This window comes from Acomys russatus, chromosome 7, assembly GCF_903995435.1.
Source record: "Acomys russatus chromosome 7, mAcoRus1.1, whole genome shotgun sequence".
In the NCBI taxonomy this organism is placed as follows: domain Eukaryota; kingdom Metazoa; phylum Chordata; class Mammalia; order Rodentia; family Muridae; genus Acomys; species Acomys russatus.
In genome coordinates, this window is record NC_067143.1 from 37,484,154 (window position 1) to 37,499,744 (window position 15,591).

Below are 15,591 nucleotides of genomic sequence, written 5' to 3' on the forward strand. Positions count from 1 at the left end.
AAGAATTTATAATGGAGAGAAATACTGATGCAGTGCCAAGTGGGACTTTATCTGTTGTTACCAGTAAAGCTTTGGGAAAGCTGTCGGCTAAGTTTTGATGTTGTAAATATTTTCTACTGTGTCATTCTTATAAAAAGGAGAAAACCTACACATTTAAAATCTGTTACTCTGGAAAAGAGTTAAGGCTCCCCTGCCCTAAAGACCTTCCGTTTCTTTTGGACCTCATCAAGTGCCTCTGGATAGGAAAAGAAGGCTGCATTGTGAGGAGCTCTCTAATCCTTCCTGACTGAGATGTGGATGGGCAACACTGGGGAAGCAGCGTGTGGGTGCATTTGTGGCAACGCCTTTCAGTTTGTCTGTGCGTTCTCTTGACCAGCCTTGCTTCTCAGCACCTTACCGCTTAAAAACCCCTATATAGTTTATATGTTTGAAATGAAACTAAGCCCATTCTTAATGTTGTATTTTAGTCACTGAACCGTAACGATACACATGTTGTGTTTTTCTAGTTAAGATACATGGACAGCAGAGAAGATGAACAGGTCAGAGGGATCACCATGAAATCCAGTGCCATTTCACTACATTATGCAGAAGGTAAACCCATCTGTGTCTTTTCATCTTTCATGCCCTGCCCTTCTCTTTCTGAATTAATCGCGTGCCTTGGTTTCTTTGCTTTGTGTTCCATGAATCTCATTCTGGCCTCTCCAGATGATCTCTTGTCAGAGTCAGGCTGTCCAGGCTTGGATGCAGATGGGGACCTCTGACTGACATTAGGACAGAAGAACTGGCAGTTCACAGCCGCCTGCCTCCAGCGGGCGATTGTGTGGAATTCTTCACAAGGAAAGTCAGGAGCCAGGACTTAGCTGGCCCATCCTTGGCCTTCTCTTTCCTGCCTGGATCCTTCTTCTGCTCCATGGCCTGCAGATGAGATTGGAGTCTTAGTTGTGTAACTCTGACCACTACTACTTGACACTCTGTACTCTGTACAAGATAGCAGTACTGTCTTGCTGTCCCCAAATATGTTGTCATTGTGATAGTAGCACATGAATTCTCTGACTGCAATTGTCAAACAAATGCCATCAGATGTATGCTCACAAAAGGTTTGTATTAGTGGACACATGCCAGGAGCTTAATGAACTGTTCCATCCATGCTGTGGAGCATTATGTAGCTGTTGAATACTTAATGATATATAATCATATAGGTCATGTATTTATAATTATGTAGAAAATGGTATGTTACAAGATGGAAACACAAGTTACAGAGCATTTCTGTGAGGTATAAATATGCATGTATGCAGATAAAGGCTTCTGGAAGGATGCATGTTAAACCTGCAGTTAGATGTCTCCAGAAACTGGATTATGATAAAATTTATGCTTTTCAAAATATTTATTCTTGTACTGTTAGAAAACTTTATACAAGGTGTATATTTTGAAGAAAATAATAAAGAGTTATTTCCCTAATGGAGTGACCTGTGGTTCATCCTTCACAGTGTGGTGTCTCTGGCACCAAAGGAGGCACTGTGCGGGGTGTGGCCACTTTCCTTGGCAGTGGTCTTGAAACCATTTTTATATCAAACTAGTTTGGGGACTTTTAAGCACAGCAATCCTCAGTGTTTAATATTTCAAGTAATGCTCCATTAAAAAAAAAAAAAAAGCTACGTTTTCCATTCTGTGGCCCAGAGGTGTTGCCGTGCTATTTTATAGACTTGAAGCGACTGTAACCTGCCGTCTTCCATTCTCATATTGCTTTTGTGACTCTTCCAGAATCCAACTTTGTCTCAACCTACTCTTGCCGCCCTCAGCCACTTCATTCCGGTTCTACTTATATATGCCATGAGGTTCAGCTAGCTCACGTCCTCATCATGCTTCTGATAGAGACTAGAGGAAAATGGCTTCTAGAACCCTGGGGTTGTTAAACTCTGGCTTTGTGAAACGTGATCTTAGAGTGCTTTATAGATACACACTTCTTCTCGGCTCACAGAAGAGATGCCTGCTGCCTCAGGTTAGGGTGGCATGATTTATTGAATGTACATAAGCAATAGCTAGAGACACTTTTCAGGAAAATTTGCAAAAAAATGAGAATCTTATTGGCGTGACATTTTTGTTTGTTAGTTACAGGGCCTCATAACCCATGCTAGCTGGAAACTCAGTATGTAGTGGTGGCTAGACGTGAATTCCTTATTCTCCTCCTTCCTGCCTCTACCCTCCAAATGTAGGCATTACAGGCTTGCATCACCATGGCTGACTGTATATAAGGCAGACTCACCACAGCAGGTCAGTTTATAGATGTTCCTTTTGGAACCTTGTCTTTAGGTTTGGTTGTCTTTTTTTCTATCTATGCTTTTATGCTGTGTAGTTTTTAGAGGCTTGCCCCTACTGCTCCAGTCTCTTTCTTATACTTACCTGTCCCTGACTCCTTGTCCCCACACTAATCTGTTCCCTTACCTCATTTGCCTTGCTTCCTGTTCTGCTTTCTTGTGTTTCTGCATACATAGACTTAGGATGTGTCTCAGCTTTTCTCTTTATGCCAGTCTCTTGCGGAGGTTGCCCTGGTGGGTCGGCTTTTCTTCAGTTGGCTGGTCATCTAGACAGATCAGTAAGAATTGCAGTCAGAAATAGCAAACATGCTTCTGAGTGAGCATTGCCTGAGAGCAAAAGGGACTTTAACCATCCTATTAAGTGTTATTAAACACAGAATTTAGTTTCCTAACGTCCCACATTGGTTAGGAGCTGACTGACATTCTCTCTGAACTGAGTAAGTTTCCTTTCTGTAGTCAAGAACTGATTCTCCAGCATGGCATTTCATGCTATGTGGGTGCGACAGCCTAAAACAGAACCTAGGTGCAGGGAAGAGAGGTGCTGGTTGTTTTTATTACCTCCTCCCATCCCATTTGATTGTCTTTTTAAAAATATTTTATTAATTTATTCATATTACATCTCAATTGTTAGCCCATCCCTTGTATCCTCCCATTCCTCCCTCCCTCCCTCCCGCTTCCCCCCTACTTCCCTCCCCTATGTCTGTGACTGAGGGGGACCTCCTCCCCTGTATATGCTCATAGGGTATGGAGTCTCTTCTTGGTGACCTGTTATCCTTCCTCTGAGTGCCACCAGGCCTTCCCATCCAGGGGACGTGGTCAAATATGAGGCACCAGAGTTTGTATGAAAGTCAGACCTCACTCTCCACTCAACAGTGGAGAATGTCCTGTCCATCGGCTAGTCTGGGTAGGGGTTCAGAGTTTACTGCCTATATTTTCCTTGGCTGGTGCCATAGTTTGAGCAGGACCCCAGGACCCAGATCCTCCCATCATAATATTCTTCTTGTAGGTTTCCAGGACCCTCTGGATCCTTCTTTTTCCCCATTCTCCCATGCTTCTCTCACTTAAAGTCCCCATAGGATGTCCTCCACTCTGACCCTCTTCTTATTTGAGAATTTTTACTAAGTGTTAAATCCTTTCTATGGGTCTGAAGCTTAATGAAACAGATTTTGGCCTGTTTCCTATTTTTCACTCGTTCCTTAGATTGAAATAGAAAGTCTTATTCTAGTTTAAAAGGATAAGCTTACAATAGTCTTGGAACACTCTACAAAAGATTGAGAACCATTAGAGTAATCCCAAGTCTGGCATCTTCCAGAGGTTCAGTTCTTCTGTGGGAAATGGAGTCTTTCGTATCAAGTCATGCCAGCACTTGGTGCGTGCTAGGATTGTACTGGGAAATATTTCTGTTTCTTACCATCGCATCCTTATACAAAGATACCCCTGATGCATCTTGCCATTTCAAGAATTTGGAAACTCTACCATAGTGGTTCTTAACCTTCCTAATGCTGTGACCCTGCAATACAATTCCTCATGTTGGGGTGACCCCAACCAGAAGATTATTTTTGTTACTTCTTCCATAACTGTAGTTTTGCCACCATTATAAATTATAATGTAAATATCTGTTTTCCAAGGCAGATCCTCCCAAACCCTCCCAAAGGGTTTGTGACCCACAGGCTGAGAACCGTTGTTTTTCAACATCCTAAGATGATATAATGCCTTGGAATATTGAAACAACTTGAAATTCAGGGACTAGTCTTTGAGTAGGCTCAAAAGGCATATTGCTGACATTTTTACTTTACAGTCATTTTTTAACATCTATAAGAAAATATTGCCACTGCAGAACATTTTCCCTTAGTCTTTTTATTTTAAATAAGTGTAAAAAAGTTTGTCTTTTTTATAATAATAAGTATGTTTTATTATAAGTTATTAGGTAAAATTCAAGAATGGAATACAAATCACTCTTAATTTTGCTTCATTTTTTTTTCAGTTTTTATATTTAATCCTCCTGAATTTGATGTGTACAGTGAAGTAAATATATAACTCGTCTTCACCGCACACAGTTCATGGATTCCAACATTAGTCACATATCATTGATCAATAAAATCTCATGACTTTAGTGGTTCTGGACTGACAGTGGTATTTTCGTCACTGACTGAGACAGTCTGAGCGGGACTGGGTTGACTAGAGAGAGAGTGAATGTCTCCTTTCCACAGCATCTCTCCAGCCCCTAAGGTGAGGGCCAGTGCATCTCAGCTTCATTGGGAAGTTTGCATTAATTTTTAAAAAAAATGTCAACTTGAAAAACTAAAATTCTATGCAGAATAAATTGCAGTGGACTTTAGTTTATGATGAGTGGTTTTTTTTTTGTAAACGTAGGCATGTAATAACTTGATTAAGTGGCAGCCACTTAGACCAGGATTTATTTTGATTGGGAAGATGGGAGACACAGCAGCTTCCTGTAACAAGACCCGGTGCACAGGGTCTTCCTCTCTGGGTAAGTGTGTGGTGAGCAGGTTCAGAATTCATACCGATGATGGCTTCTTCCCTTTGGCTCCACCTTAACTCTTCAGAGGCTGAGCCGCAGGGAACTGATTCAGCCTGCCAAGCTACACAGGGCCAGAGTAAACCCGGAAGTGTTGGTACCACAGGCTTCCCTCCCTCCTCCTGTTAGTCTAGAAGGGAAGGATTGCCTTGTGTCTGATTTGACTGAAAGATCAGATTTTATTTCCCCTCTCATGACAATGTCTTTTTGTGAACGGTGTAGTTGATGCTAGGCTTAAGGTAAAACTTGGTGATGGTGGTTCAGTTCTGAGCTAGATGTCTCGTGCGTGGCTTTGTTTAATCCTCCCAGCAACCCTCTGAGGTGGTCATCCTGGTTTTACTTACGTGCAAACTGGACTTGAGAGATGAAGAAAGTTTATGGGGGACAACTTTCTAGAATACAGTAGCAGGCCTAGGAACCAAGTAATTGCATTTCCAGCCTGTTCACTTGGATCAGGAGCCTGTTGGAAGCTAGGCGAGGCCCCGACTAATTCTTCCTGAAGCTTTGCTTCTTCCCACTGAAGATTTACTGGGATTACTCCTGGACATCTTGTGGCCAGTGTTACCCACATCCTTGTTGTCCTTGGTCACTGCCCAAGATGTAAGCCACATGGTCTGGCCTCTCTTGGTCTCTTTTCCATATTTCTGTGTGATTCTAACACCTCCCTCAACCTCCTCCTATTCCTTCCTTACCAAAGCTTCCTCTGCAGCCCTTCCAAGGCCAACACCACCAGGCCCTCAACATCACTAATGAGGTTCCCTCTTCCTCATTCCGGCTGCGCTGCTTTCCTTGTGTTTCTTATTTCTGAATTAGGATGAGGGATTGCTGTTCTTGCCCAGATTCTCACTCCAGTGTTAGTTCTGTCCTGTTTTAAATTCTTTCAAGACTCCTGCCATTCAGTTGCTCCTTTTCTTAGTGTTAGGATTTTGACACCCGACTCCTAATTTTCTTTCTCATGTGACTTCTCCAAGGTAGCTTTTATCATTCCCCTTAACTCTTACTGGTTGGCCTCTCAGTAACAATGCTATTTAGTTTTTTCTACTTCCTTGCCTGCGTCCTTGGCTGTTCTCTGGAATTCACCATCTTTGACATTTCAGATTTAAATACTTATGGTTGAGTCTAGTAGGGCACACTTATTCTACGTACTCGGGAAGCTGAGTACAGGAGGGTTGCTTGAGCCTGTGCATTTGAGAGCATCCTAGACAGCATAGATCCCATCTCAGCAACAACAGAAAGTTCAACATGTGACCAACTGAGAAGCAAAGCGCTTTCTCAGGCAGTAATGATAACAATAAATCCCAGTGTTCTCTTCTTTACTACTTTTGCTTTTTCCTAGTTTTTTTTTGTTTTTGTTTTTGTTTTTTTTGTCCACAGGGTGACATACCCAGTTTTATTTTTGTTTTTGTGTTTTGTTTTGTTTTGTTTTGAGCCCGATTAGCCTCCTTTACTTGCTTTCTACCTTACCCAGCGCAGGGCACAGAGGTGTCACTTGACCAGCCATCTTCCCACCACCTCCCTCCAGCATTCCTTTTGCTTCCTTGACTTCTGTAGCACGGCTCCCATCAGAGCTCCATTGTGATAAAGCTTGTTCCATACACTTCTTCTTCTTCAGGCCGGCAGGCCAGCTTTCCGTTGCTCTCCTAGGAGGCCCCGCGCATTCTACTCCACAGGTATTTCGAACCCTATGGCAGTCTTTGACGTACCCCTCAAATTCCTTTCTGCAGATTCAGCAGACGTTGCTATCTTCTGTATTTCAGAAAACAATTCTCAGCTGTTTGCCACCGTCCCTTAAATGTAACGGCATGGCTTCTTTGCCTGCCTTTTGTCTTTAGGAAAGAGCTGTGCTCTGGATTCATGCCCCACTTAGGGTCTTTTCATCGGTGTCATTATTTCTCCCACTTCTGGCCTCTAAACACGCCCGAGTCTGCCTTGCCGCACAGTTATATATGTCCACAGTTCTTTTTCAACCTTTTCTCCCTGCATTCTTCTCCCTGGCCCAAGTTTAGCAGTACTACTATTCTCTCAATTGCTCTGATAGGCCCAGCATCTTATAGTCATGACACACACAGGCAAGGTGACATTTGCAAAAGGATTGGACCTTAATGTATGACTCCCGTTCTGGGGAGGTATAGCAGAGTGAGACAGCAGCCAGGAAAGAATGGTAGCATGGAGCTACAGCCGCTCTGTTTACTACCGGCACAACAGACCTTTGAAGAGAGGATTGTTCTCTGTGATGTGAAAGTCCAGAGTGTGGCCGCAGCTGGCCTGGACTGGGGTTATACTGAAGAATACCAAAGTGAGCGAAGTAAACCATAGGCAGTATTGCGTGGTCTCGATTGTTTCAGGATGGAGGAAGATCCAGAGAGGGCTTTCGGATGTGTTTGTCACAAGTTTCTCCTCTTCCAGGGACTCACTTTGACACCCCATTTGAGTCTACACCATGCCTCTTTTGATGACCTGCTCACAAGGATGACCCTAGTCATCTTGCTATGCCCTCCCACTTTAGATTGTCCGAGAAACGAGGCCATGGAACTTACTGACCCTGAGTGCAGCAGCGGGGATGAGTTCCACACACAACTTGAAGATTTCTGTTTCAAGTTGGGAAAATCATTCAGCATATTTAAGAAATGTATATTGTATATTAATACAAACGATGTAACATGTCCACAAATAGAAGATAGTATATCTTATACTTTATAGTTTTATCAGACAATAAACTATTCGATTTCTTTTGTAGTTACCAAACACCTGAAGTAATTAACTTACAGAATAAGAGTTTATTTTGGGTCAGGAATTTGGAGGTTTTAACCCAGGCTTGTTTGGCTGTAGTTGAGATAGCACATCGTGCATGGGCCATGTAGTGGGGGAAGCATCTCATCAGGAAGTGAGAGAAAAAGGAAGAGACTGTAGTCCTGCCAGCCCCTGGGAGGGTGCTCCCTGGGTGACTTAAGACTTACCACTAGGCCCCACCTCTAAAGGTTTCTGGTATCTCCTTGTAGAGCCAAGCTGAAGACTAAGCCTCGCCAGATCCAAGCTACAGGGTGCACTATTTGTAACATAGTTTTATGCATTGATTTAAAATACACAAGGACAGTGGTACTGTGGAGGGAGACCTGAAGTCAGTCACTCTGCAGGTGCCATATGAGTTATATATGTAGTTGTGACTGTGACATCTTTAGGAATGTCCCTCAGATAACTCAATTTCTGCTACGTTTGGTCAGTTGGACTGAGTCTTCCTTTTCTAATACACTGAAATATAAAAAAGATACTTGCATGGAATTCAGATCATATCTGCAATGGTGAGTTTTTCTCTTGTTGAGGAAAGTTTTCTCATGAGCCTGAGTGATCATGCCTCAGTGATCACTGCCATGTTTTGGAGGTGGACTCATTTCTTATAAGCTGTTCTGTCTATAGAGGAGTTTTAAGGCAGGTGCTTGTGACAACTCAGTACTTTCAGAACATACTATCTTAAAATGAAGGGCTCGGCAGAGTGTCTCCCATAACTCCATTAGCAGAAACTGAGAGATTTCTACTATAATTAATTTCAGATCAACTTTTTCTCGGTTGCTGGGAACATTAACATTTTTTTAAAAGTTTTTTTCTTTTTTTGAATTGTTGCTTGGCTTATGAAATCAGTCACCTGAAATGAGAAGGTTTGTTCGCAATGCTTAGGAAAGAAGGCAGTGAGGTTTGTGTTCCCAGGTGCTACACCAGGGATTACTGTAACAAATGGAAGCTTCCCACCACCCTCCTCCCAGTTTTGACCCTTACTCCATCAGCCGAGGTAGAAGAATTCTGTTACAGATTGGAAAGATTATTCAGCATACTTAAAAAACTTTTATAATTCCAATAAGAATAAGTAAACAAAAGGGGTTGGAAACAGCTTAGTTGATAGAGTGCTTGGTGACGGGTACAGGATCCTGGGTTCAGTCTGCAGAATGCATGATGATGTAATCTTAGCATTCTGGAGATGGAGACAAGAGGTCAGAAATTCAAGCTGGTCCTTGGCTACATAGCACCTTCAAGACCAGTCTGCAACACGTTACACATTAGATCTTGTCTTTAATGGTGTGTGTTTTGTGTGTGTGGGTGTGTGTGGGTGTGTGTGTGTGAGTCCTAAAACATTTTTATGCGATTTTTAAAATTTGACCCTCATCTGCACAGTAGTAGAAGACATTTCATAAATAGACTCTTCTTTTCCCCTGCCTTTAAATTTCAGTTTGAAGTTACTTTGAAAAGGTTAGGATGGAAAAGGCATAGGATGGGGAGTTTAAAGGCCTGGCTCTCAGCACAACTCGGCTTGTGTCAGCTGTTACTAGCCACAGCACTGCCTCCTCACTATGAAATGCATTTGAGAAACGTCAACTTCAACAGACTGATGGCTATTTTAGTACAAGCCATCTTTGGACATTTAACAATGTGTATGTGCTGTATTACTCTAATTATTTGTTCATCTAGTGGTTTTTTTTTTTTTTTTTTTTTTTTTTTTTTTCCGAGACAAGGTTTCTCTGTGTAGCCTTGGCTGTCCTAGACTTACTTTGTAGACCAGGCTGGCCTCGAACTCACAGTGATCCGCCTGCCTCTGCCTCCCAAGTGATGGGATTAAAGGCATGCGTCACCACCACCCGGCTAATGTTATTTTTCAAAGTGTAGATTTTTCTAATAAAACATTTGGTGTATCACTAGTTTTCTCTGCCCTTTTAGAACTGAGTCTGCCATTCTTGAGTGAGTTTCCACAGGCCTGGATTTGGATGCACGATTAGGCAGACATAGCTAGCTGCATGTCCATTTCTCTCAGAGTTGCTAGAAGGTCTGGAGTCCACTAAAGGATAAGAGAAGAGGTGACCTGAAGTTGCTGTATTAAACTCATGTTTCAAATCTATGAAGAATCTGACAGAAAGCTCCAAGTCTGAGACTTCCTATCCAAGGATGGGGAAGTGCTTATTAATTAGTTGACCCTTGAATCTGGAGACTGGCAAGTGAACAAGCAAGTCTCATTTCCTATTTGCAAAGGATACATTAAGACTTCAGAGGAAGCAGACCATTAGATACACTGGCCTGCTTGTGAACTTGGATAACTGTTAACCTTGGAGGGCTGTAGGATGCTGATGCAGTGAAAGGTTAGGCTAGGACGGGTTCTCAACCTGTGGTTGCATATCAGACACCCTGCATAATAGATACATACATTATGATTCATAACAGTAACACAATTACAATTCTGAAGTAACAACAAAGTAATTTATGGTTGAGGTTCACCACAACATGAGGAACTATATTAAAGGGTTACAGTGTTAGAAGGTTGAGAGCCATTGGGCTCAGAGAGTGCTGAGTGGTCCCGGGTCTCCCGGTGTTTGCTTTGTGTGCTGGGATCCCGGGCCATGTTACACTTGCGCAGTTTTCTTTGGCTTATTTGGTTGAGACCATGGTGCCTAATCTAAGAGAGCTGGCAGTAAAGGACTTCATTAAGACACAGTGGGCCAGAAGTCCAGGGTCCTGCTAAATAGTGATCCCTTGGATATGGGGAGCCTTGTGGGTTCAGAGCAGAGCTCTGAAAAGGTGAAAGCTATTTGAAAATTTGCCCGCAAAGGCCATGAGGTAAGAAAAGCAATCTGTTGCTGACTAAGAGCAGTTTTTTTGGTCTGCCCTCTGCCCCAAATCCCAGTTTACTTTGGGATTGTTTTGGGGCCTAGCTTCTTCACTTCTAGCTTATGTCCCCAATAAGATGATGCAACTAAATATGGAAGTGGTGGAAAAGTTGGTAATAGCACTAAGGCTCTTGAATATGCAATAACGAAGAATTAATTCAAAGCCAAAAAATAAGGAATCCAAGGAGTTTGTGGCAGCACTCATCTGTATTGTCCTCACGTGACTCACATGGCATGATGTCACTGCAGCTCTCTCTCTGAGCATACAGTGTACACTTTCACTGTGCATGCTGTCATGTCACATGCTGCCTGAAAATGCCTCTGCTCGGATTAGAGACGGATCTCTCTCATGGATGCCACTTTACACGTGAAGTTGTCTGCACGTATGGAAACAGCAGATTAATTATGGAAAACAAAGAATATCCTTCCTCAGCGAAGTATTAAATCAGTCTATGGATCATATTGTGTTAGAATTTTTAGTTTTAAATATTGCTGATTAAGATATGACTTTGGTTTCCTCAGAAACCTTTCAGTAAGTTTTGGCTTGGGATTTAGACAGAACTCCCAACTATTTCTGAAGTGCTTTAAGCATATTTCTGACATTTTGTAGCAGTCATTTATGTGAAGTGATGTTTTCAGCATTGACAATTATGAAATCAAAATATTGATCAGTTCTGAAAAAAACACAGAGGATGCTACATGTTCTCTATTACCAAGTTTTCACCCAAGATTTAATTCCTGATGTAAAAATAAATCAGTATATCGATCTCATTAGTATGCACATTTGTTTTAATTGCTAATAAATAGCAAATGTACAAGTATACTGAAGAATTGTTTTAAAATAAACTTGCTTATGAGTTCTTGTCTGTGAATATTTGATCTGCACATCCCATTTATGTACCCGTATACTGGAGGTGTGAGCTTTGGTGAAAATGGATGCTGAATGAAGGATTGGGAAGGTGACTGGAAAGAGTAGGAAGCCAGGTCCTAGTAACCCAGCAGCTCACGGCCACGGGAGTGTTAGCATGTGGAGGGCAGCGTGCTGCCTGAGAGTAGTGGCTAAGGTGTGGTCTCCGAAAGTGAGTGGATTTTACAACGCTCAGCTTTTATTTATTCATTTAGATAGAGTTTAGCCCTAAAGACCTTGAACTTGAGATTCTCTCGCCTCAGCCTCCCAAGTCACTGCCACATGCAGTGCCACCTGCCTGCCTCTGCCATTTTGAATTGTATTTGTTTCCAGCAGCTCAGAGTGCGATTCTAGGTGGATGTCCTTGGAGTCAGTGTTTTTATGTGTCCTAGTATGAAGCTCTGTGAAAAAGTGGCTAACATTGGCTACTGCTGTGGAGGGCTGTAAGAGACACTGTAGACTTAGAACAGTGGCAGGCGCAAATAGGAGAGCCACAAGCATTCGCTCTGGCTATGTTACTGCTGTGGCACTTTTATTTTTGCCGTTACACCTAGGACAAATCAAGGTTAGAATTATATTCCAGAAATGTCTTTACATGGTCAGTACATTGTACCATCTAGCCCTGTAGTAATTCTTTAACATGTTGCAATTAATGAATACAAACTGAACAAATATATTTATGTCTTGAGCATTCATGTAATTAATTTGACTTTGAAATTATGTTTGGCAGTAATGGGGGTTAAGTACGGTATTGTGTAGTATGATTATTCAGATGGTTTACTGAATTGTGTCAGTGTTAAATCTGTACCTATTGATGACCAGTTGCCCCCGGTGTGCCTGGGGATTTGATGGGATGTGTGAATTTTGGTGGCAAGTTCAAAGATGAGTTGCCACCCACGCTTTTGTTGGGAATATCCAAGGAGGTAGTGTGAGAGCACAGCCTACTCTACCTGCCCTGTAATATAATAACTTCCTCACTTTTTGTGTAGTTTAGACTTGACTTTGTTGGTTTTACAAATTCATACATTTATATATTTTCTTGAGAAATTATAGGAGTATGAATTTGATAACTGCTTTAGGTCTCTGAAATGGGCATTTGAGGACCCCTTTAAACAACTTTTACTCCGGAGCCCATAGACCAGTGCTTCTCAACCTTCCTAATGCTGCAACTCCTTAATACAGTTTGTGCTGACTCCTAACCATAAAATTATTTTTGTTGGTACTTCATAACTGTAATTTTGCTACTGTTATGAATCACAATGTAAGTATCTGATATGCAGGAAATGAGATATGTGACCCCTGTGAAAGTGTCATCCAGACCCCAAAGGAGTCTTGGCCTACAGGTTGAGAACCACGGCCTTAGGCGTTGGTTTCTTTCCATTTCAACTAACTACTGTATAAAACGAGACTAGAGATACTTGTCTCATAGGGATAGTTTAGTAACCCAGTGTGTATTTAGTGGATTAAAAGGTTTTCCCACAGTACCAGGCATACACTAAGCTCTTACCACAGTCATGAAGTAGATGCTGACGGATTCCACATATTTCGTGGGAAAGTTGGCATGCCAGCTGCTGATTGTACCTGTGGCTCCTGGAGCTTTGCTCAGTCTTGTCTTGGAAGCCTCTTTCTTCTCAAGTCCCCAGGGAAGGGATTGCTCGCCTACCCAGCTGAAAATGTGTCTTAAAATTTTATTTTAGGTAATGAGGAGTACCTGATTAATCTGATAGACTCTCCTGGACATGTGGACTTCTCCTCAGAAGTATCGACAGCGGTTCGCATTTGTGATGGATGCATCATCGTGGTGGATGCTGTGGAGGGGGTCTGTCCACAGGTGAGAGCTGTGAGCCGAAATGGCCTTATGTTTGACTGGCTGAAGAGGGTGTGGAGAGAGGAGACATGTTGATTGCTGTGCGCTCCTGACCAACAGTGGGTGTCATAGTTCACGTCTGGCAGTGACCCAGTCTGCGAGGAAGCTTATCACCGGGGTCTTAGAGATGGTGGCCACACTTTGATAGACATGGTGTCCTCTTAGAAGAGAGACTTAGCAAAAGCAGGAGAGCGTTGAGTCTGAGAGGGATCTGAAGGCTCTGCTCCACGGGAAAGGTTTGAAAGTCCTGCAAGGCTGCTGAGAGCACAGTGAGGTTCCCCCTCAGCAGCCTCTTCTACTGGCATCTCAGGGCGCACTTGCATCCTTCCAGCATAAGGAACGCCTCTATTGCTCTCATGCATCCTTAATCCAGGGTTTCTGTTCTCAGCCAAGTTGGAAGAATTTGCCATTAAGGCCAGAGTCAACGTGTAGCTTTTGTGACAACAAAACTCAGGAAGGCTAGTTTATTCCTTTTAACATTTTTTAAAAAGCTTGCACCTCATCTTTAAAAACAAACAAACAAACAAACAAACACCCTCAATCCGAAGTGAGTTTTGATTTCTCCTTAGTGTATATGTTTTCTTTTAATACTTAAAAAAAAAATACTGAAAGGTTTAATGTATTTAAGTGGAAGAAATTTAATATTGCAGGAAGATAATGCTCTGATTATTCTGTAGCCCTTTCGTATGTTCCTCCAAGGCCAGAGGTGCCTTAGCCTTACCCTGTGCAGTGTCTGGGGTATCTCCAGGGTATCTGACAGCATAGGTGAAGTAAAGTCACCTGATTTTAGGAAAGCAGAATAGTGTCACATGAAAGACCTTATGACCAGGGAGGTGATTGGGGGCTTTTCTGACCGCCGTGCTAGAGTGGTAAGTATTTGTTTTTTGGTAAATATTGTATTTGTGGTAAATATTTGTGTGCACATATGTGGGTCTTTTTGTTTTTGTGTGTGTGTGTGTGTGTATGTGTGTGTGTGTTGTGTATAGTTTAGTCTGGGTTATAATGCAGCCTGAGAATGTGTTGTTTATTAATTGAGGTTTCTTATGTGCCTTAGTATCTTTGCAGATCATGAGAGGTTTCTTTTTCTTGTTCTTCTTTTTCTTTTCTTTCTTTCTTTTCTTGTTTTTTTATCAGACACAAGCAGTTCTGCGACAAGCCTGGCTTGAAAACATCCGCCCTGTTTTAGTGATTAATAAGATAGATCGCCTGATAGTGGAACTAAAATTCACCCCACAAGAGGCCTATGCTCACCTCAAGAATATTTTAGAACAGGTATTGTATCCTTCAGTACTTTAAAAATGGGCTGAAAAGTTGTAAAAAAGTGTTGACTATGAGGTGGTATTACAGGAAATACATGTATTTGAAAGTTTATCATTTATCGCTTAAGGTTCCCATCTGTTGGAGTCACTGTACTGCTCAGAGGGGACAGAACTGATGTGCTTTGGGTTTGCTCTGTTTCCCAGAGCTCATCAGTGTCAGGCTTGGACTATAGGCTCTTGTGTTTAAAATTCTGTAGTTTGGTTCTGATCGGAAGTGATAGTAAGAGGCTGTATGCTGTTTTTTGTTTTTGTTTTTAACTTGTTTTGAAATGAAGATTAGTTTAGGCCTTGATTTGTTTGTTTAGCAGATATTTGTGTAGACTTACAGAGTGCCAAATGCGCATCATACGTGAGGGCGATAAGCATAAGATTTCAAAGAGCTCCCAGTGCAGTGAGTGAGAAAATAGCTGAGACATTTGAAGAGCAATGAGGAGATTTCAGAGCCCAAAAGAGCCGCTCAAGCCAGTCTGAGCCAGAAAGGAAAAGACAGTCTCACAGTGAGACTGTGCGATGAAGGAACCGTGAGTGTTTGCCAAGGTGAGAGCTAGAGGAAGAACATTCACAGGCGATAGACCAAGTGTGCAAAGTCACGAGGCCTAAAGAAAGTATGGGCAGAGCTTCCCTCAGGGAGATTGCTTGTCATAGCTGAAGAATTGAGAGGGCATGATAGGAAGTGACAAGAAATGGCACCTGGCAGGGGGAAAAAATTCAAGCCTTGCACTTTAGTGAGGCTTATGTCATACAGAGGAACGTGAACTTCTTCAAGATCAGCATGGATACGTTTCTTTGCTAAATGGAGGAGAGACAGATGTAGGACACTGAGAGAGAATGGTTGCCCAGTGCAGCTCCCTGCAGAAGTAGGACGAGCAGCAGACATCTCCTACCTCGCAGAAGCACTGGGGAAACGTGCTCACCGCAGTGAGTGGCATGCGAAGAGCCAGCAGTATTTGTAGGCGTCCGCAGGCCATACGCTGAAATATGGGGAACGTGTAGGAACTC

At 42.4% G+C, this 15,591-nt stretch overlaps 1 protein-coding gene across 1 annotated transcript in view; it reads left to right on the forward strand.

The window, feature by feature from the left end:
* Efl1 (elongation factor like GTPase 1) overlaps positions 1–15,591 on the forward strand; it is a 123,635-nt gene that overhangs the window by 8,647 nt on the left and 99,397 nt on the right. The window contains exons 4-6 of the mRNA XM_051148850.1: positions 507–591; positions 13,104–13,237; positions 14,408–14,545. Of these exons, the coding sequence (XP_051004807.1) occupies positions 507–591; positions 13,104–13,237; positions 14,408–14,545 (357 nt within the window). The remainder of the gene's footprint in view (positions 1–506; positions 592–13,103; positions 13,238–14,407; positions 14,546–15,591) is intronic.